Source organism: Puma concolor, chromosome B3 (assembly GCF_028749965.1).
Source record: "Puma concolor isolate L17-30 chromosome B3, mPumCon1.1.hap2, whole genome shotgun sequence".
NCBI lineage: Eukaryota > Metazoa > Chordata > Mammalia > Carnivora > Felidae > Puma > Puma concolor.
In genome coordinates, this window is record NC_141672.1 from 49,224,482 (window position 1) to 49,247,186 (window position 22,705).

The 22,705-nt window shown below is 40.6% G+C and overlaps 1 protein-coding gene across 8 annotated transcripts in view; it reads right to left on the reverse strand.

The window, feature by feature from the left end:
* FRMD6 (FERM domain containing 6) overlaps nucleotides 1–22,705 on the reverse strand; it is a 241,979-nt gene that overhangs the window by 9,788 nt on the left and 209,486 nt on the right. For 5 of the 8 annotated variants that reach the window (XM_086709764.1, XM_086709760.1, XM_086709759.1 and 2 more), the window contains 8 exons: nucleotides 20,419–20,522; nucleotides 19,327–19,403; nucleotides 16,871–17,057; nucleotides 13,493–13,648; nucleotides 10,025–10,090; nucleotides 9,090–9,158; nucleotides 6,038–6,212; nucleotides 994–1,329 (listed from right to left, as the gene is read on the reverse strand). In XM_086709764.1, the coding sequence (XP_086565890.1) occupies nucleotides 994–1,329; nucleotides 6,038–6,212; nucleotides 9,090–9,158; nucleotides 10,025–10,090; nucleotides 13,493–13,648; nucleotides 16,871–17,057; nucleotides 19,327–19,403; nucleotides 20,419–20,522 (1,170 nt within the window). Of the gene's footprint in view, nucleotides 1–993; nucleotides 1,330–6,037; nucleotides 6,213–9,089; nucleotides 9,159–10,024; nucleotides 10,091–13,492; nucleotides 13,649–16,870; nucleotides 17,058–19,326; nucleotides 19,404–20,418; nucleotides 20,523–20,614; nucleotides 21,219–22,705 lie in introns of those variants that run through there. The other 3 variants (XM_086709762.1, XM_086709763.1, XM_025919536.2) reach the window with 3 other exon arrangements.

The following is a 22,705-nucleotide window of genomic DNA, read 5'->3' on the forward strand; positions in this document are numbered from 1 at the left end:
AAACTCTAGGACAGTTCTCAACTAGATGTATTTGCCCTCTTTTTCACAGGGTTGCTGTGTTACCTACATGTCTTCTAATGCCACGATTGAACTGTGTTATTCTTTCCTCTGTGAGAAAGAAGGAAAGAGCTATACCACCTTGCTGAGATGACAAAGGGCAACTGAGACTGATTGGCCACATGCCTAAGCCAGAGCAGACTGCTGTCACCTGCACAAGGAGTAGTTCATGAAGCTCCCCATTTCCAGACCTGCCTGCCCGCAGGGCATTCAGCTGACTTCACTAGAGATCCACATGAATTCTACGGTAAGCAAGCAAATGGGCTGCCGTTTTCCTTAATGAAGTCACTACCCTTTCCCCAAACCCGAATGCTATAGCACTTGAGGCATAAAAATAATAAAAAAGATGCCCACATACGTTAAGTTTGGCTGAGACAGTCTGGTTTTTCTCTCCTTAACAGAGTTAAGCATCCAGGTGCTTTCTTTTACATTCCCAGAGTTCTGGCTGCATAGGAGGAATTGAAGAAATACTAAATAACCAATGGCCTGGGCTCAAGTCTTGTTTTTTTTTTTTTTTTTTTTCCTCTGCAAAGTTTAAGACATTTCTGTCGCTATCACTGCGTCTCTGCTGTTGTCCTCACCGATGCCTATTTAATCTGGGAACCAGAAATGCAGACGCGAGTGCTGCGGCACCGACCTCTCCTCTACTTCGGCTAAACCACCAGGACTCAGCCTCCACTGGCGTCCAACCCTGTGGCGGCAAAGGATGGTGACCAGAGGGATGCTTTGTTCACCGACACGAGCAACTCCCCCAAATCACGGGGGAAGGTGCAGGACACCTGTCCATTACTACCCCCTGGCTGTGCCCTACACAGCAGTTCTCCAGAAGGGATGCTTGGGGGAAAAAACCAGAAACAAGACGAGGCAAGAGGAAGAAGGGGGTGAGCGGCAGCGGCTCAGCGCTGCCAGCTTGGAAAGCCGCGGCGAGCGACTTACCGTCGTCCTGCGAGTCCTCTTCCGGCCGGTCCTTGCCGCTGCTCTCCACCCCGGAGGTGTGGGAGCTGCCGTGGCTGGTCGTGGAGCTGCAGGTCTTCAGCTTGCGGTGGATGGCGCTGCCAGAGTAGCTGTCCTCCGGCCCTGCGTCTCGGGGCTTGGTGTCCGCCTCGATGCCCGACGTGTGCGAGCTGCCGTGGCTGGCGGTGGAGTGGCGGGACAGGCGCTTGTGCTTGGCGCTACCCGCGCTGCTGCCGCTGGCCCGGGACCGCTTCTCCAGCTGGTCCACGTCCAGGTCCAGGCTGTCGCTGATGTAGGACTCCCGGTACTGCTTCTTCTCTGCGCGGTGAGGAGCACATTCACGCAGGACCGCGGGCGGGGGAGGGCAAGGGAGGGGGAGACACGCCTGGTTAGCCTACAGGGCACATCAGGCTAAGAACGCGTGCAAGTTCACACCCAGGATCTAGTTAAGCAGGATCACACCCAGGATCTAGGCGCAGTGAGGGTTCTGACCCGGGTGGGTGGGAGGGGGTCAACTTAGGAAGATGAGCAAAAAACCAGTACAACGGATTTGAGCGAGTACTGAGACTACTCAAAGGGTTTCGACGCTTCAAAACTCGGAAAAGTGCCATTTGAAGTAGAGTCACCAGACCACCTCTTGTCTGCAAGTTGTTATTGGTCCACAGCGATGTAAGCTCAGTAAGTGAGAATAAATACTTAGAGATTTTCAGAGCAACCTGACAGTGCCGTGACAGCCACTAAGGTGATTTTGTATTTTGTAAAAGTATCAGTCCACGGTGGATGAGGAATGTTAAAAATCTGGTCCTTCCCCACAAATAGTTTCAGAAGCACTGCTATGGAAGACTGTTTGATAAATATAATTACACTAATTGCCAATGATTTCATTTATTCAATTTGGCCCATTCAGTAGCTCAGTTCTGACTGCTGAATATAATTTAAAATAAAACTATTCTTCTCTAAATTTCCTTCAAAGAGTTCTAACATTTAGTTTTTCATTAGTGAAAACTGCTTTTCTCCATTTGGGGTGTGAACTAGTGAGGTTTTACCATCTACTTAGAAAACACAGTCATCACTACTGGTTTGATGATTTATACCTATGTGGCCTCTGACTGACAAAACTCTTCTTTGATTTAACATGTCAGTGCCATTCTTTAACACCAAGACGCAATGTTAGAAAGTCCCTTTTATCAAATGCTAAAGCAACGATCACATTAAGGCACAAAGTTACAACTGAGTTGCAGGTATACAATACTTTTGTGTCTCAGGTCAGAACTGTAAAACAGAGAAACAGTTTAGATTCTTTGTATTCTTAATACTGATGACAAATAACACATTAGGACAATGTTAAAGATGGAGAATGCATTTGAGGAATGTTAAATTGATATTATTTCAGAAATTGCTAACTTGTAGACTAATTGGGTTCTCAGAGGCCTGCTGATGAATTTAATTGTCTTGTTTCTTGGGTAAGTGAAATCACTTGCACTCCTGGTGTCTGAAGTATAATCTACACAGCTTCCTCAGGGAGGGAAGAAGCATTAGCAGAAAGAGAAGATGCGCTCTCCAGGATGCAAAATGCAAAAATGCTTGCAGAAGGCGATGTGTACGTTTTTGGGCTCCAGCCATTCATGTCAATTCTAGGGAATCAGGCTGCATCACAACAGTGAGAATGCACAGCCACACAGAAAGCAGACTGGGGCAGGACACCAGAGCCCAAAACACACATCTGAGACAGATGTGCATCATCTAAAATCCATGTTTTAGTGCTAGACTGGGTTATAAACATTCCTGTTTTCTGAAGACAACAAGGGTTGAGATGAAGACGGAGAGATAAAAGGGTTTGCAAAATTCTCATACAATTTCTATTCACTGTGGTTTCAAAATACTAGCCACGTGGCACTTGGAAAGGTGGAAAGTGAAAAAACAGTTTTCTAAAAAGTTCTTTAGGGTGCCAGAGTTCTAAGACAAGTGGGAATTGTGGCTCTAATAACTTAAAAGCTTTCTGCCTCTTTACAAATAGCCCTTTTACTCCCAACCCTTCCCAGCAGGTTGGGAGTCTATTACGGTTACTCTAGTAACAGAAGGCAAGCGCTCGCCTAACTGTGGTCTACCTCACAGGAGCCTAGCGTAAATCTGCTTCGTGTCAGCGTGTCAGCACGGCCTTACTGTTCTACGTGGCTGGCCAGTGTTCCCTTCCCAGAGCTGTATCACTTAGACCTGGTACAAATAAAAAGTGTCATGAAGGAAATGCTGACGTGATTATGAAGTTTATTCTGAGACCTGGGAAATGCAACCTCTTAACTCCCTAGTAATCACCGGAGTCAACAGCACAGATTACCAATGTGTTGGTATTCTTTGGATTCCCTCTGTTGTAAAAGCCCAGAGACCACAGAGCTTTTCATCTATTATTTTGGAACAGAATGCAGTGTGACCTCTTGGAATATGGCCTAAGAATAGGCTCCCACTGTTGAATAAAGTTGGGTTAAAAAAAAAAAAAACTTTTGTTTTTAAACTTTTTTAATGACAAAGGCATTCTCCCCCTTCTAAATGCTATGGAATAATTCTTGTGATCATCTTCTACCATAAGATGCGAGAAGAGTATCTCAGACAAGATGGATCTAAATTAAATTTAAGAAAAATACACTCTCTTTCTGTGCTGTTTTTTTTGCTAAGAAAAGGGCTTTATTGTAAAAGTGATGAAGACTTTCAGCGTGAGTGAAATAACTGGCATCAGGCCAAAACTGGCCCAGAGAAACTTAATTTTGGGTGTTCTTTAGACTGTGAGGGATCTCTAAGTAGAAGAAAAGAAGTATGTTTTCTTTAGAAGAAAAAAAAGAGACATCCGCCCAAATCTATCTACATTTACCCAAATAACAAATACAATCCACACCTTTATCATTCCTTCATTGCCCTAATCGCGAAAGCCCCCAAATGCACTTGATACTACTAGGCGTGGTAACAGACAAAACCCTGCCCTCTAAGAACTGAAAATTCTTTGTCATTTTACCTGAGAACCTACAGGGCTTCTGGAATTCATTCAGGCTCTAAAGGGCTCCCCTTACGGTCATCTAAGCAAGAATCTGCTAAAATGCTGGCAAAGCTGATGAGATAAAGAAACTTCTCAAGGCGCTATAAGCTGGCCATTTAGGAATGTGACCCATTTGGCACATGATGGGCTCTGCACATAAGTCACCTATTCTTACAAGTTCCCTTGGCGCTTCTGTCCCATCTCAAGTCCTCCTAAATAATCATGTCAGCATTGGAGAGAGGTGCTTGTTATCGCAATGTGTCATCGTGGGGAAGAAGGGGCAGCCTGGCAGCAGAGGAAGCCCATACACCTGGTGGTTATACACCAGTTCTCTCCAAAGACAAGAAAGCAGTTTGGTGGCAGACCGTGCACAATGATTCATGTTCTAATGGCTACTTAAGATGCAGTGGCATCCCCAAACTGGGTCTCATTTAGTTAGAGAGATCGGTTTTTTGTTTTTTTTTTTTTTAATTTTTTTTTTTTTTCAACGTTTATTATTTTTGGGACAGAGAGAGACAGAGCATGAACGGGGGAGGGGCAGAGAGAGGGAGACACAGAATCGGAAACAGGCTCCAGTCTCTGAGCCATCAGCCCAGAGCCTGACGCGGGGCTCAAACTCACGGACGGCGAGATCGTGACCTGGCTGAAGTCGGACGCTTAACCGACTGCGCCACCCAGGCGCCCCTAGAGAGATCGGTTTTGAGAGAAATTGATTAGATGTGCAAGCTTCTTTCAGGTTTTTTCTTAAGAGGACAAGTATTTGTGTTTCTGTGAGAAAGCTGGGGTCTGAGAGGTCGAAATCTGTTTCAGATAGGGACCTAAGGATATGAATCTGCATCCAAATGTTCATGCAGATATCCTAAATCTAATCCAATTGAATTATAAAAACTACCACAATGGGAATCTACAAAACAAATGGAAGACATTGAAATAGGCAGGGGCGCCTGGGTGGCTCAGAGCCTGGAGCCTGCTTCTCATTCTGTCTCTCTCTCTCTCTGCCATCTCCCAACTCATACTCTATCTCTCTGTCAAAAGTAAATAAACACTAAGGAAAAAAAAATTTTTTTAAAGAAATAGGCAAATGAGCACAGTAGCATTTTGGGGGATCAGAAGTTCGTGTGTGTTAAATGGAAAAACCCTGGGTGCCATGACTTAAGATGAAGGGCTAACCAGTAGAGTTGAAGCCTGCTCTTAGAGGCCCCAATCCCTGCCTTCCTCTTCCTTACCATGACTCATTCTCCTTTTCAGGGGCCCCAAATGTATCTCAGCAAAGCCCCCACAGGACTGGCTGATATAATCCTCAAATGGAAACTTCTTTCAGGGCACTTAGGTGGCTCAGTTGGTTAAGTGTCGGACTCTTGTTTCAGGTCAGGTCACAATCTCACAGTTTGTGGGGTCGAGAACCGCGTTGGGCTCTGTGCTGTCAGTGTGGAAACTGCTTGGGATTCTCTCTCTCTCCTTCACTTTCTGCCTCTCCCCCGTTCTCCCTCTCTCTCTCAAAATAAATAAACATTAAAAAAAAGAAGAAGAAAACTTCTTTCTCCTTTGTCATTCCTGCTGACCCAGACCTGGGGTCCTCTCAGCAGTCAATAAGAGAGACTGGAGACATTTCTGTCTCCCACCTTTATTGTTACTTTAATCTAAGGAGTAATTGCACTGGAAAAAATTCCAGATTCCAAGGTGCTCGGAGTCGCAGATAAATCTTGCCCTGCATCTTCATGTGGTGGCTTTTTGCAAGGATTTTCAAAGCAAGTGTGGGGAAACGTTAAAGAGACTGTACTTGGGGATAGCTAAATGATAGGGATGACCTCAGGTATTTGGGACAGGTGCTGGGACAGTGGTGAGATGTGAGGCGGAACACGGCCCTGAATCTGGAGAGGCTCAGCCCTCGAATCCCATTTTGCAGGGGTCTAAAGCCCCAACTGATGGCAGCTACAGACTAAGGGGCCAGAGGTGGCCAAGGCACCGTGTGTGCTTCTCCCGCCCAACACTCTGCCATACCTTCGTTCTCCTCCAGCTTCCGGATGTGGCGCAAGACAGGCTGCAGATTCATGTAGAGGCGGTGGCTGTTACTCAGGAGCTGGAGGAGGTGTCGGGAGCGCATGGGGCACCCTGTGTAGTAGATGAGCTTCCTGGCGGAGGGCAAGCCATCTGGCAAAATCTCAAATTTCTTACCCTGTGGAGCAAAAGCACGAGTCAGCTTTTGGAAGGTAAGTCTCTAATTTGCCAAGGTCCCCTTCATTTTCTCTTTAGTAAGGAGAAGTGCAGATTCAAAAAGAGACGTATAAAGCTGCATTCAAAATTCAGCGAGAGATAAACTGCTGTTTTCCTTTTCAAAAATGTCCCAGGACAAGGATTACCAAAAACTCAGGGAAGTGTCTAGCCAGGGTCATCCTGTCGACACCGACCGGGTATGATGGTGGAGGAGTATCTTTGGTTTCTCTGGCTAGTCAGGCCATTTATACAATGGAGAAGAGAAGGGCTCATCATGAAAGCATCTTCAAATGCAATTCCAACACCCTAATTCAGCAAACAAGATGACATTCTAGAAGCGTGATGCATTCAAATATTTGTTAAACACTAGGTACCAAACACTGTGCTAGTCACCAAGAAAACAACAGTGAATAGGACAGACGAGGTCGCTACCTTCACAGAAATACATTCTGGTGGGAGAGATGGCAAATAAATATATAAAATAACTATAGTTTGTGATAAACTCTGAGGAGGAAATAAACGAGGAGTTATAAGAGCAAACACTATAAATACCTTTTTAGGGTTAAGAAAATATGGAAAACTTCTTCAGCTGGATAAAAGAGGGAGGCTGGGTGGGGGGCACCTGGCTGGCTCAGTTGGTAGAACATGAAATTCGTGATCTCAGGATTGTTAAGTTCAAGCCCCACACTGGGTGTACGGTTCATTTAAAAAAGGTGGGGGGGGGGGGTGGGAGGGGATAGGTGGAAGCTAGAGGGACAGCTCAAGGGATGAGACAGGAAAGAGAAAGGAAGAGATATAAGTACCGTTAAGTATTTCTATCAGAGATACCAGGAATCTCATTGTTTAAGTCTGGGATCATTAACATAAAGTTCATTAACATAAGCTGAGGGTGAGAGTTTGGCAGTTTTTTATAGTTATGGAAAACTGTAAGTTTATTTATTTTGAGAGAGAGGGAGCACACATGCATCTGAGCTAGGGAGGGGCAGAGAATGAGAGAAAGAATCCCAAGCAAGCAGGCTCTGCACTGTCAGCACAAAGCCTGGCCTGGGGCTGGACCTTACAAAACTGTGAGATCATGTGATCTGAGCTGAAATCAAGAGCTTAGCCAACGGAGCCATCCAGATGCCCCAGAAATGGAATTATCAATTCCTTCACCTTTCCTATGAATGAACAGGGCAGCAGGATTGCATAAGGAATACTGCGGACACAATGATTCTCAGCCAGAAGGGAGAAGTAAAGCAGAGAGAGGCATCTTCTAACCACACACTTAAAGTCAATAAAAAACAATATGGCTCTGTGTATCTCAGTTGGGAATGGATTTTTCACCTCTCGATTTTTCATTTTAAAGGAACCACCAGTGGATCCCAATGCTAGAATGGTAATAACTGACACTGAATGAGCACTAGGCAGGTATTGACTCATTTAATCCTCAGAATCAGTCTATGGGGGAGGACCAATTATCTCCATTTGGGAACAAAGAAACCAATGCACAGAGGTTAAGTAACTTGCTCAAGGTCACACGACTGGGGCAGGACTGGGCTGGCTGTGAGAAGAATCATCTGGGAAGTTCATTAAAATAGATGCCTGGTCCTCAACCCACACCCTCTGAATCAAAACTCTCTTAGGGGAGGAGGATGAGGCCCAGAAATCTTTATCTTAAACCAACTCCTCAGATGAGACCGATGCAAAACTAGATTCAGGAACCACTGTGTCCAGGACCCTTAAGAGACTCAATTTCATAAATGCATTTTATGTCTACTCAATTTGGGACATGACTGGGGTAATGGGCTAATAATTTGCTCATTTTCATACAGCTCAGATCCTTTCACAAAGGGCCTAAATGAGAGAGACCAAGTGAGGAGGAAGCAGGTAGGGCCCCATTTGATGTATGAGTGAAGTGAAATCAGATTGAACTGGGCCCAAGTAATTAAAATAATGTAAAGTCAGGAACAGGTCTTTGACTTCACAGGGCAGTATGGAGTCAGAACGCAAATGCTCTTTGGCAATACAGCCCTTTATTTATATAGGCCATCTTCTTTATTTGTGTATGTGTACAAATCCTTATCTTCCTCCTTTGTGTATTTTTTTCCAACAATTTCTGAACAAAGAAAAAAATATGGATTTTAATGACCACCAGATATACATATTATTAACTGTAATTCTTTGAACCCTGCCCCAAACCGGATAGAGCCGGCAAAGTAGAGAAACAGCTGGGAAAAATCATGAATTTGCTCTTATAACAAAAAAGAGGATACTATTCTCAATATTCTAAAAATAACACCATTTTTTTCCTGTTAAGAATTGTAGACCTTTCTTTATAATGATGAGTTTCAAAGAGTTAGATATTAATAGAAACATCTTTTTATATCACTCTTTATTCTTTGCTCAAAAGAAGTAACTTCCAAAAGAACTGGCCTACCCCCACGCCAAGAGTAATTTATCCTGTGATTATGGCTTTCCGTTTTCTGATTCCTCTGATGTAGGCTTTTGAAAATCATTCTCTTTGCTGAAGTCATCTTGCACATTCCCCCACTACATTTCTTCTGCAACTAGAATAACTTAGGATAGCACGGTGGGGACCAGACTCACAAATTAAATAAATAATTTCTTTTGCTGTCAAATTCCTTAATTTTAGATTCATGGCCTATGAGTGGCAACGAATAGAGCACATACATAAGAATATAAGAAAGTGAGTTGTCTTCATTTTCAACTTTTTAAAAAAAATATCAGCTTTTGTGCCTGTCACAGCATTATTTTTAAAAACAAAACAGGGAACAACAAAAATCCACAAAAACAAACAACTGAGCAATTTTTCTTTAGTCAGTTACTTTAAACTTACCACAAATACCAACTTTCCAACATTTGTCCAGGGGAAATCATAAAGTAATTGTTTCTCTTCATCTAAATTCTGTGGAAAAAAATTTTAATGCATACAGAGTTACTGAGGAAACTGCCAGACACTTTAAAATGGCTCTAACTTCTCTCCCAGAAAACTAAAATACAGTAATTAAAATCTGAAAGAGGTCCTCAACTCTCTTTGGAGATGTTCAGACAGTAATTAAAAGATTAGTGAGACAATTCTGTAGCTTTGGGTTCCTGAGTGACTGCATTAACTGGCCTTTCAAGGCAACCTTTTCCCTTTGAGCCTATCCATAAATTTAAATAAAAAATCCAAAAAGACTCAGGCATTGGAGAGATGAGATAAGGCACTCAGACTTTCATAATTGGATATTGTGCCTACATCAAGATAAGAGATTCTTATATTCTCCCTGGTCTCACAGAAAGAGGGATTCTCTCTTTCCTGTTGATGGCTGTGGTATAATACCATCCCACCTGCAAAAGCGTGACAGGGACAGGGGACAGGCTGTATCGGAAAAGTGTAATGAAAATTAAAATACAGTGGTCTGCCACTGTATTAAGATGTCATTTTTTTTTCTTTACACAGTTGTAACGCTCCAGAGGAGCATTATAATCAGGATATTTAAAATCAGTAACACACAAAGAAAAATGTTTGGATGTTAATGATCTGTTAGTGATGAACCTGAGCCAATCTTGGGCTTATTACTTTCTATTCTAGAGGACTTATTACTGTCAAGGTTTGGACTGTATCACTTCATTTATCCTACATCATCCCCATTTGTACTAGACAAATAGGAAGTAATGGCCAGTCGATGGCCAGAAATGAACCAGTGAACCTGTCCAAGGACCACACAGGTACACTGTCAACATGAGACATGGCGGATGCCACTTGACACTCATTTCTCATTTACTGACCTGAAAAATCTGTATTCCCCGCATGGTCAGTCCAAGCATCAGAGAAGCTTCAATTTCCCTTTTATCCTATAGAAATAAAATCATATCAAACAGTAGTGGTTTTTTTTTTTTTTTTTTTTTTTTTTTTTTTTTTTTGTACAATGGACAATTAAACACCAAAGGGAAAAAACAGAAGGAGAAATCTGATTAGAAAATTTTTGATTTAAAATAACTTCATTCAGGGGCATCTGGGTGGCTCAGTCCATTAAGGATCCGACTTCAGCTCAGGTCATGATCTCACAGCTCCTGAGTTCGAGCCCCAAATCAGGCTCTGTGCTAACAGCTCAGTGCCTGGAGCCTGCTTCGGATTCTGTGTCCCTCTCTCACTCTGCCCCTCCCCCTCTCGTGCTCTGTCTCTCTCTCTCTCAAGAATAAACATTAAAAACAAAATTTACAGAACTTTGTTCATCTTTTTGCATCCCTAACTTACCATAAGCTTTAAGAAAATCATGAGCACATACACATGAGCAAGGATATATTCTACTTTTTAAACCACTGAGATTTCAAAGGATTAGTGTTTTTACTATATTATATACACTTTCATATCTGACAATATTCTAAATACCGCCATCGCTGAAAACTCTAGTAAACAATACTATTTTTGTTGCTTGTTTATTTATTTATTTATTTATTAATTCTCTTTCTTTTCCCAGATGTCAGAATCTTGAATCTAATATCATAGATATATTCTGAGATGCATTAGATTTTATAGGTTTCAAACTATGTAACTCTCCTGCCTCTGAAGCCAAAATCAGAGGCACGCCTAAATATTTAAGACTGTCATCCCATGAGGATAAAAAACTGTAAAAGCTTTATATTCAGTTTGTTTGGAAAGAAAATACTTATTTCTAAAAAGTTCAATTGTCACTTGCCAATATGATATACATTCTACCAGCTAAACTATAAAAAATCAACTAAAATGAGTGTAGGGGACAAAAACCCCTGAAATGTTCTCTGAATTTTAAATGTACTCTGAAATTTGACCACATCTTTGGAGTGCTCATATGTAATAATGGGATATAAGGTATGAAGTTCAAAATAGAAGATAAACAAAATCACAAAGTAACTAAAATATTTTCATTATGAAATTCCTCAATAAAAATAAATGAGTATGTTTAGTGCCAGCGTTCCCAAGAATATGGGAAGAAATATTTTTAGAAAATGCATCCTCATCTGGTATAGTAAAGACAAGATATGGCCTATTTTCACTATTTGGGCTGTTTTCTCCAACTAATATGTTTTTACATCAAGAAAGGCACATACAGTATAGGTTCAGCAGGAGAAATCAATCTATCACTGTGAGTTTAGGTCAATTTCCTCTTCAAGGCTACTCTGATTGCTTCCTGAAATAAGATTGTGCTCATAAAAATGCTGGCTGTGCAGGCACAAGGCATGTACTACTGGGAGAGGGACACAGAAGTTTTCCCCCCAGAATGTTTCCTATCCTCTGTCTACCTGATTTCCACTTTACGAGCAGTTTTAATGGCTGCCACTTGATTTCTCTAAAGAATGAAAACTCCGCCCATGAGGTAACAATATCTATTTCCCCACTTCATTCAGTTTCATTATTATTAATTATCTTGCTTTAAGAAGATAAGAGAGTCATTTCCTTTTTTTTAAATTTTTTAACATTTATTGATCTTTTGAGAGAGAGAGAGACAGAGCACAAGTGGGGGAGGGGAGAGACAGAGGGAGACAGAATGCGAAACAGGCTCCAGGCTCTGAGCTGTCAGCACAGAGCCTGATGCGGGGCTCGAACTCATGGACTGCGAGATCATGACCTGAGCTGAAATCCAACACTTAACGGACTGAGCCACCCAGGTGCCCCAAAAGAGTCATTTTCTATGCCATGTAGAAGTACCACATCGTAAGCAAATAAAAGGTAAATCTTTTAAGCAAAAGATAAATTCCTAACAGGATTCTTTAAAATACTATGTTTCCCTATCAAGTGAGAAGCACTTGGTATTTATTGAGCACTGATTAATGTACCAGACATTCCACCTGGTTATTTCAGATTCATTACATCATAGAATTTTCCCAACCTCGTGAGATGTATTGAACCATTCCCACTTAATAGATGGTCCAGAATTATAGTTCTATTTGCCTAGGATCCCATAACGGTGGTGATGCAGGGTTTCTGATATCTGACTCTAAAGCTACACTCACTCCTTCTTATACACCATTCATATTTCCTGTACATTTTAAAATATAAACTGATTGTCAAATGCCATTTATTTGCATTTTCTCATATAAACTGAGGTGTCACAAATGAAACCACTCAAGGAAACAAACAACTCCGTCCTTCAGGAATTTGGCCAAAGAGATCTTATAGAACTCAATTATGCCTCTCAAGGATGACAGGACATTAACAGTTTCATCTCGTGGGCACAGAAGTGAGAAAAAAAAATACCATTCTTTGGTACCTAATTAAGTTTTCTGAACCAGACAAGAAGATCATCCAGTAACATATCCAAACTACAGCCTAGTCTCCAATGGTCTAGTTATGCTAAACTTACCACAAAGGGTATAGTAGTAATAAGAAGCACATTAATAACAATGATAATGGTAACAACTTAACATCATTTTTAACATGTGCTGGGCACTATTTTTATCCACGAATTCCTTTAGTCAGGTAGACCTGGGTTGAATCCTGGCTCTGCCCGTTGCTAGTTTTGTGGTCTTTGGTCTGTTTCCTTCCAAATAGAAGCTGAATATTACAGCTTCTATTTTATAGAACTGTGAGGATTTAAAAAAGAAAATAAAGCGTGCCCCATAAAAACAATACTCAGTAAACACTAGCTGTTGTGGTTGTTCTTCTAATTAATGGATACAGTACAGGTACGGCTTCACTTAGAGGAACATTAAAAATTACATCAAAAAAGTTGCAAATGTTAGTCCCCAAGGCAGAGATGCAGATTTGGAAAGGAGAAAAATAACTATTTCATAGTCACTGAAAAGCCAGACTCACAATTTGAAGCCACTTGGCATCTCAGCATTAGAACCATTATAAAGGGACTCTATCATGCTCCCAGGCCTGAGGAAAAGCATCATTAACTCGAAGACTGAACTACCATGAGAAACAGTTCACATGAATCCTTTTAAAAAAAAAAAAAAAAAAGCCCACTAAAAAATGATATGACAACTTTTAATAAAAGCTTCTTCAAATCATGAAGGTATTTTGTCTTCAGAAGCTGCAGACTTGGGTGCCTGGGTGGCTCAGTGGGTTAAGTCTCTGACTTGGGCTTAGGTCATGATCTCACAGCTCTTTAACGAGTTCAAGCCCCACGTTAGGCTCTTTGCTGTCAGCGCAGAGCCTGCTTTGGATCCTCTGTCCTCCCTCTCTGCCCTTCCCCCGCTCACTCTCTCTCAAAAATAAACAAACATTTCACAACAACAACCAAAAGCTGCAGGCTGACTGCAGTTTTGTACCTTATACAATCTGTAGTAATGAACGGCAACATCATCCAGTCGGACGGCCTCTTTGATGTATTTAAGATGAGCCTCGGAAGCTGTCAGCGCAAACTGATCTTTGTGCATGTTTGGAATGTGCTTCAGGATGTAGTCCTTCCCTCTCTTGGAAACAACCTGTTGGAATACAATGGGTATGCACTGCCACATCTGTTGGAGTGATGGGAGTCCTACCCTTGTCTCCCAAATGATGAAAGGACAAGGACCTAACATAGGTCATGGAAACTGGCTAATTTCCACCAGGAAATTTCCCACTTGTATTCTGTTTTCACCATCTGTTATGTTACTAGGCTGAATCAGCTAGTACTAGAAGCTCCAAAGTCAATTTAGCTGTATATCTGAGAAGAAAAATCACAAGAAATGAGAAAAATATGTTCTCTTGGCTTTAAACTCACCAAGAAAAAAAAACATGCAAACTTGCAAAATTTTGTACACATCACTGTTTATACTTGCAAAATTATTGGTACTATGAAATACATCTACTGTCAACACATCTTCAGGTTCTGGATCCTACTTAACTCTTCTAAAATTACAGCCACAGAGTGGGAGGTTCTAAATGTTAATCCAAAGAAGGCAGGGGACTGGGGGGAATTCTCTGAAACATTTTTGGTTTTTGCATAAAAGGCTGATGTGAACACTCTATTTGAGTATTTGTGAGGAAACAATTTCATTCAAACATTCATTGCAATTCACTATGGCTTAGTTTTTCAACGGACAGTAGCCTGGGCCTTTCAATGCCCAAAACATATAGTATCCAGCAGCTGCAGGCTAAGATTAGCTAAAAATCTTAGCCAAGGGGCGCCTGGGTGGCTCAGTTGGTTAAGCGTCCGACTTCAGCTCAGGTGATGATCTCACAGTCTGTGAGTTTGAGCCCCAGGTCAGGCTTTGTGCTGATGGCTCAGAGCCTGAAGCCTGCTTTGGATTCTGTATCTCCTTCTCTCTCTGCCCCTCCCCTGCTGATGCTCTGTCTCTCTCTGTCTCAAAAATAAATAAAAAATATTTAAAAAACTGAAAAAAAAAATCTTAGCCAATTTCATAAGGATTATAAAACATGGAAAGGATTATGCAAAGAGAGCAAAAAGAGTAGTGCTTAAAATCATCAGAATAAAAAATAAAGAATTTTTAGTTTTAAATGTTTTTATAGATATTGACATTTTGTTTCTTCCTGTTGTTTAAACATGATAGATTGCTGGCTAATATTGCTGAGAACTCAAGTTACAGATTTTTCTTTCAGACTCCTTTTACCTGGAGATCACCTAAATTAGTATTTGTTAACTTTTCTCGGCTCAAAGAACACACAGAAAATAATATTTGCAAGGGCACTGAAGTAAGTGGCTTTCGTGATCCCAAAGGTTGAAGAAACTTGTATCTCAGTGCTCTGGAAGCTATGGCGCACTGACTGGGAAGATCTGATTTAAAAGACCGAGATTCAGCAAGTATGTGATGACAACTTACCGGATGTAAACATAGGCTAATTTGGGTTCCACAGACACTGATATGTAAAAGCTTGATACCTTTTGTGGTTTCTCTTTAACAACTGACATGCTGGCAATCAGTTCACAAAAATTTATATTGAGCACCTCAATGTGAAGTGCTGAAGAAACAGAAAAGGTATACTTTAAGCCTGCCCTTTTGAATATACTAATAAACAGTTCACTGGAGGCAAAAGATAAACAGAAAATAAGATGTAAAACACTACGCATAGTGGGGGCTTCTAGAGCCCAGAGGAGGGGCACTGGGTACCTAGCCAGTCTGCCCAGAAGGAAATACATCTGAGCAGAGTCTTGGAGAATGAACAGGAGTTGGCCAGGTCAAACAGGGAGAGGGGTTCTGTTGGCTAAGGGAACTTCAGGAAGAAAGGCCAGAAGTGCAAAATACTACAGGGCGTTTGGAGACATAGGGATTGCTGGATGTTGTTAGGGCATAAAATTCAAGGTGCAGGACAACCTGAAAGGAAGCTGGAAAGGCTGGCAGAGATCAGATCCTGGAAAGTTCCTCGGTTATGTGTGGGAGCCTGGCTTTCACTCTGTAGGTGAGAGGGAAGCCCCTGAAGATTTAAATCAGGAGCAAAATCCACTCATCCGCAAGCTCTAAAGACAGAGGCAAAGACAACAAGCCTCCTCAGCAGTGCTGCTGAGTGCTGATGAGAGCTGGAACCTGGGGGACGGGAGCAAGGACGCTGGGGAGGGCACACGACAAACATTCAGGAAGCCTACCACAAGGAAACTTCAAGAGAATTTGATTTCTTAAGCTGGTGACGGGTAATCAAGTATTTTATGTTCTAGGTTGTTTCGGTTGGTTTGGGCAGGCCAGGGAGAAAGAAGGGTGATGGGGAGAGCTCTGCAGGAGACTCAAGTTTCTGGGTGACTGGGTGGATGGCAGTGCTACTAGCTGACATTAGGGACACAGAGGCAGGAATACATGAAATCAGGTGGGAGAAAGATGAAGTTGACTTGGGACATTTTGAGTTTGAGGTGCCTATGGGTAAACAGCTGTCTCATGGACACAGAGGAGAGAAACAGATTTGGGAGCTACTGGCACATAGGTGGTTGTTAAAAAAAAGAAAAGCATTCGTTTGGAGGAGATCTCCAAATGAAGAGTGGTTCTATGTCAAATGCAGCCGAGAAAAGAAGTGGAAAGTGTCCACAGAATTCGGCAACTTAAAGGTCACTGGTGACCGTAGGGACAGCATGAGGAGTGGAGGGGAGCGTCGGGGACAGAAAGCAGATGGAATTGTGTTGAGGAGTGTATCTGGGAAATAAGGTAAAAAAATCAGATTTTCAACAGAGGCCTGGAGGAAGGGTGGGCATAGACATGGGCAGGGTTGGGTGGAGAAAGGACAGTTGAGACAGTTCGAATAACCTAAATTTGCCTGCTGCCGTAAAGGCGTGGTTCCTCTCTCGAGAGTGGAGGAGATGGCGGTCAGGGCAAAGTGACTATTTAATTTGTTTTCTCAACATAGGAAAAGCTGTGAATGATCTTACTTTTCAAAGTGTAATGTTTTTCTCCCTTCAAAGGGAGGAAAATGATGCTTGAATTAAGAGTAAATAAGAAAGCAAAGACCAAGCAACTGCCAAAAGAAGGCTGGTAAGTTCCAGGTTCCACCACATTTAGGATGGACAGAAATCCTCTTCCCCTTTAACAGGAAGGAGCAGATCAAATATATCAAGAGATCATGTGTACAATGCTCTTAAGTGTTAAACTTCTATCTGGGCATCACGAAGGGTTTTACTGGCCACAAACATCTGTGTTCCCATTTCTCGAAGCAACCTGAGTAGCAGCATAATGAACTAGAAATGTGCTAGAGAAAACACTTTAAAACTCGAAAACAGTGCCTACCCAAGATGGGAAGTAAGCCTCCGGCTCAAAGTATTTTCCATAGTGCTTATTCCTTTTGAAGTTCCCAAGATCAGCCTGCAGGGCAAAGGCTGCCAGCAGGAAATAGGCCTCTTCTCGGAGCACACACTGAGAATGAAGAACTTGTTTTCTCAGGTGCCAGTAATAATAGTATCTTGCTGCTCTGTCACTAGGAAAATAAAAGAAAACAGAACTCACATTTGATGGAACAATCCAATGGCGTGTAAACAGAACCCAAATCCTGCTATCCATCTGGTGACAAGAGCTCTTCTGTTTCTGTTCCCTCTTCCTCCCTCCACACTCCTTGAAAAAAAGTGGGTGGGGGGTTGAGGCTAATACCTGATTGCTGCCTCACCCAGGTTGCAGGGAGGTAGGACTCCAAGTCTGACTACCCCAACAGGCAAAAATAACATTTCCTGAGGCCTATAACATTTAATTCATTCAGAGAATGGAAGCAAGATCTGAATCATCCATTCCAACATGGTAAATATTTCACTGAAACAAGTATTACTCTAGAAGCCTAGGCATTTGTTGTCTGCGTTAAAGTAACTTTGCTGCAATAATGCGGCACATATGACAGAAACAAGGACAAATCTGAGGGGACAATCCTGGCTTTAATGTTTTGCTCCTCTGTTTTGTTTTGTTTTTCAGCTGAGCACATTACAAATACCCTAAGGTCCTTATAAAAAAAATTTGTTTAAATGCCCATTAAAAAAAACTATAGTGTTTTGTTTTCTTTCTCAGAATGAACTGGAAAAAAAAAAAAAAAGCTTGCTTTAAATCTCTCTCTCCCTCTCTCTCTTTTTTTAATTAAGTGGATGTTACTTTATGGGTGTGGTTTTATAGGAACATGTTATGACAGTCATGATACTCCTCACAGATGGAAATCCTACTAGTGCACTCATTACAATCCGTTGAAGTCAGAAATAAATATAGTTCCCATTAAATACATTGAATAAGAAGTGCTGACTGGGGAAAAACATGGTCAAGCTCCAAAAAATGTCACAGGCAAATGGGATGCCTTTGTGATCAAAGTAAAAATGCAAGGAAAAAAAAGAAGTGTGTGTGTGTGTGTGTGTGTGTGTGTGTGTGTGTGTGTGTGTGTGTATTTAATGAGCTTACTTGCCTCCCCTATTAGTTTAAGTCAAAGGTTTACCTGAGATTTACAATGCATTAGCTGATGACAATAAAAACATGAGTTTATTTTAACTAAGATCATGTTTAAGTATGATGAGTTTAAAAATAAAGCATTTATGTAATTTTTTCCCCATGGGACAGAGTACTTTTCAAGGCATTTCTTTTTATAATGCTGACCACACAGTGTTTGGACTAGTTCATCCCTGGGGAAAAGAGCAGAAGTACAGGGATGAATTAAACATTCATTAGCCCCAGGGGGTTAATTTGTGGCTAAATAATGTATTTTCCTTCTTTTCAGCACATTCCATGCTTAGTAGGTAAATTGAGCAAAAATTTTACATAAACTCCAAGTAACTAAGAAAGTTTCTTGGCCTTTAGAAAAAATTATTTATGGGCTAATATTTTTTACTTTTTAATTTACATATGGCAATAACACAAATATTAAGAGCAGATCTCACATATAACTTATTAGCCAAATGTATCTTTGTATCTTTTAATGGAGTTTCTCAGAGTTTGAAAGTAAATAAGGAAAACAGAGTTCACATTTCTAGTATTTTCCATCAGCATTTTCTATCCATTAACAAAACCAACTCTGAAAGCTTTCCAGCACTGAATCCTCCTATACAAATGATAAACTGAGCTTTTGAAATGGTAAATTCTGAGTCTGTATCAGTAGCATAGAATTGCTCATGCACCCACCTCCAGAAGAAGAATCAACTACCTGCCCTTGCCAAACTGCATCTAAGATTCTCACAGGATAGCTCCACTGGGTGTAATCTTAGCTTTAAGGCCCCTGCCAAGAACAGAAGCAAGACCCCAAAGGTGGAAAGAAAACCAGGCTATATCGACACCATTTTTACAGGAGAGTTCTTGCTGCTGCCCTACTCCCCATCTCACCACCAGAAAAGAATACAGTCCTTTAATTAATTTCTCCATTCTTCACAAAAGTGCTAGTTCCTTCTTGAATGAAATATCTTCTTTTTGGTGAATGACTGGTTATCGAAAATGGGGAGTACAGACAATGTGAGGCAGTGACATTGTTAACATTTTCATCAATAGTCTAACATTATCATTCATCCATTCATTCATTCATTCCACAAATATTTAGAGCGCTTACTGTGCCTCTTTTCTAGGAACTGAGGATGCATGAGTGTACACAAAGATTTCTTTTAAAATCCTTGCTCTTTTGAAATGTGTATTCTAGCAGATGGAGACAAACACACACAAGAACTTTATTTGGTTATGTTAGAAGGTGAGTGCTTGTGGAAGTGAAGGTTTAGAGTCTCTCCCTGTCCTCATACCTGATCAATCTGCCATTTTCCACATAGTACTGCACACGGAAGTGAATGATCATAGGAGGTCCAAATTGGTCAATACCCTAAAACAAAGACACATATAAAAAGAAAGCTATTTTTAGTAACTGCAAAACGGGTTTTAAACTCAACAAAATACCATTATTTACAAGATACTTTTAAACCTTGAAAGGTTTTATCTACTTCTAATGGGGCTGGGTGGTGGTGGTGGCTGGGCAGAGGGTAGACAGTTGTCCATTATGGATATTAAGTTCATACAAAACTGGGAAGTTATAAAGCATCATCATGTATTTGATACTCATTCACTGTAATGCCAATGACAACATAAGGGAAGATAAAAATAAATGCCAGTGGAAATTTCTAGTTGAGATCCAGTTCCTCTCTCAGCTCTATCCCCTGTGGTGACCATTTGCTCCTCATTACAAATGTTCTCTTGTTCCTCTGACATTCCACATACCAAATTCTAATATGCTGTTTGTTTATTTAGACTTTAACGTTCCTTACTTTGTAGTTAGCTTCCAAGTAGCCTTCCCGTTTATTCCAAGAATTCTTAAATACGAATCGGAGGATCTAGGATTAGACATTGGGGACTTATTCCTGATTAATATGGTGGAAACACTAGGCAAATTCCCTGTGAATGATGCCCCATGTAAATGGAATTGATGTTTATTAAATAAAGGCACCAGTATAATAAAGTTATAAAGTATCAAAGTACAGTAAAAGTAGATTTAAAAATTAGGAATAACTTCTAGAACATCAGTTTTGATGGCTAACATAGCCACAGAAGAGAAGCAAGTTCTTTTTCCATGGTTCTCGTTTCAAAGTATTATCCCCAAATTACTAAAAAGTTATTATCCAACATGATTTAAACAGATACCTGAAATCTATCATACGCTATAAGCTATTAATACTTTATTAATGTGACATTTTAGAACTTACACATTTCCCTTTTCCATTCTCTACTTCATAGTGTTTTTATGAATTAAAATTTAAAAAAATTAAATATTTTTCTAATGTCTAATAGCTAAAATAAACCTTTTAAAAAAATCAAAATAGTTTTGCTCATAAATGTAATCTCACCCAAGTGACTTCGTATTGTCGTACCTTGCTGGCCTCTTTCTTCCATTCTTTTGGACAGTATTTATACAGCTTTTGTGACAACTCCATATAGACATGTTCATTATCTGCACATTAAAAAAGGAGGCAATATGATAAAGAAAAGATGATTTTTTTAAAGAAAATACACACAAAAATGGGTTCTTTAAAAAAGCCTCACAATTTGTGAATGTGCTCTGAATTCACATATAAAACGTGAACAATCAACAAGATACTAAAAGACAAAAAGTTGGCTAGACATTAATGAGATTCTTTATAAACTATTTTGTGTTCGCAATACAGAACACATCTTATTAAAAATATGTAGTATTTAGAAGAAATACTGGCTTCCACATCCTTCTTTTACTAAGTTTCTATGGTCAATCCTAATGCATAGTCAAACTTCCAACTCTGTGCTTACTTGCTCTTAGAGAAACATGCTTTTGCTTAGCTCACAGATGACTCCTGTCATAGCTGCAGAATAATGAAACAGGGCAGAAACACCATCCTAACTGCTATGTAAGAAATGAGACAACATTGAGGATAATTGCCTATTTCCAAGTGAAGGGTCTGACCCACGCTTTGTGAAGAACATCCTTTAAGACAATTTCTTCTCTGTGTTTTCCACATAAAACACACCCTGGTAAAACACACTGTCTTTGGACTGATCCCGTGGAAAGATGAGAAGAATCTCATGCAAAAAAAATAATGCTAAAGTATTTCTTCAAGGAGATGATGTTCTTAAGATGAACAGAAACCATGATTGCTAAAAACCCATGTAACAATAATCTAAACATATGAAGACAAGCTGTTAAAAAATATTAAAATTTTCAGATTTCCCCAAGAGAATATTTTATTTTATTAAATTTTTTTTTTTAACGTTTATTTATTTTTTTGGGACAGAGAGAGACAGAGCATGAACGGGGGAGGGGCAGAGAGAGAGGGAGACACAGAATCGGAAACAGGCTCCAGGCTCTGAGCCATCAGCCCAGAGCCCGACGGGGGGCTCGAACTCACGGACCGCGAGATCGTGACCTGGCTGAAGTCGGACGCTTAACCGACTGCGCCACCCAGGCGCCCCACCAAGAGAATATTTTAAAAGAGAGATATTTCACAACAGAAACCTTCAGCATTCCTATCTTGTACAAAGTTGTAAATCTTTTTAAAATAGTTTAGTCCTTTTTCTCTAACCATCACTAAGGCAGCATCCTTGTGGAAAGCTCTGCATAAAAATGTACTCACTCTGGAAGGGAAGGGTGTCTCTTTGACTTCTCCAAGGATAACAGACCTGACCACACTGTCACTCCTGACTGAATGCTGGAGAGGTTTGCTTGAAAAAGAGCCATAAGAGAACAGGAAGGGTAGAGTTTCTCTGTCTATAATTGGCATATTAAGCCAGCCAATTTGAATGAAAGGGATAAGAGGTCCCAGAGACCAAAACAAAACAAAAACAAAACAAAAAAACCCAAAAGGATGCTACTTAAATCCACTTATCAGATCAGCCAAATTATCTCCCATATCTCACATGCTACCAGTTAAACATGAAGTGAACAAGACCAGACAACCTTCTTGTTGAATATGGTTTGTGTTTGGCTTGAATTCCCATCTGAAGAAGCAATATAATGAACAGAATGGAGACTGTTCAGCGTAATAGCACATACTTTTAAACTACCACTGTATCTCTGCCATCTGACAGTCTGATCATGGCTTTATATTTTAAGAATTCTAAAGCATATATCAGAAGTCTGCAAAGTGGGTGAAGTAATCTCCAGCTGACACCTGAGAAAACTGAAGTCGAGAGAAGTCAAGTGACATTTCTAGAGCTACATAGCTAGCTAGTGGTAGAACTAGAATTGGAACAAGGTCATCTGCGTCCCTTTCCAATGTTCTTTCGCCACACTACAATCTCTCTTTTAAAAAAGAGATCTTAAAAACTCGTAGTTTGAAATCTAAGGAAGCCATAAACTGGTTTTATTAGACTGACTTGTTAAACAACACAGATCAACAATCTGGCTGTTGTGGTAATAAGAAAGAATTAATTTTGAGTTTAGAATAAAAGAAACAATTTTTAGAATCTATAGAGCATCTTATTTCTCCCAAACCCTTCCTTGAAAGAATGACTGAGGGATGTACTAATAGAAACACGGAGCTAAGCATCTGTGCTTTTATTGCTTTAACTACTACAGGAAAAAAACTGAAGAGCAAATGGTTGATTCATTGGTTCCTGAGGTGTTCCCTGCTCCAAGCTCGCTGGCTTCTCCTAAAAAGACAG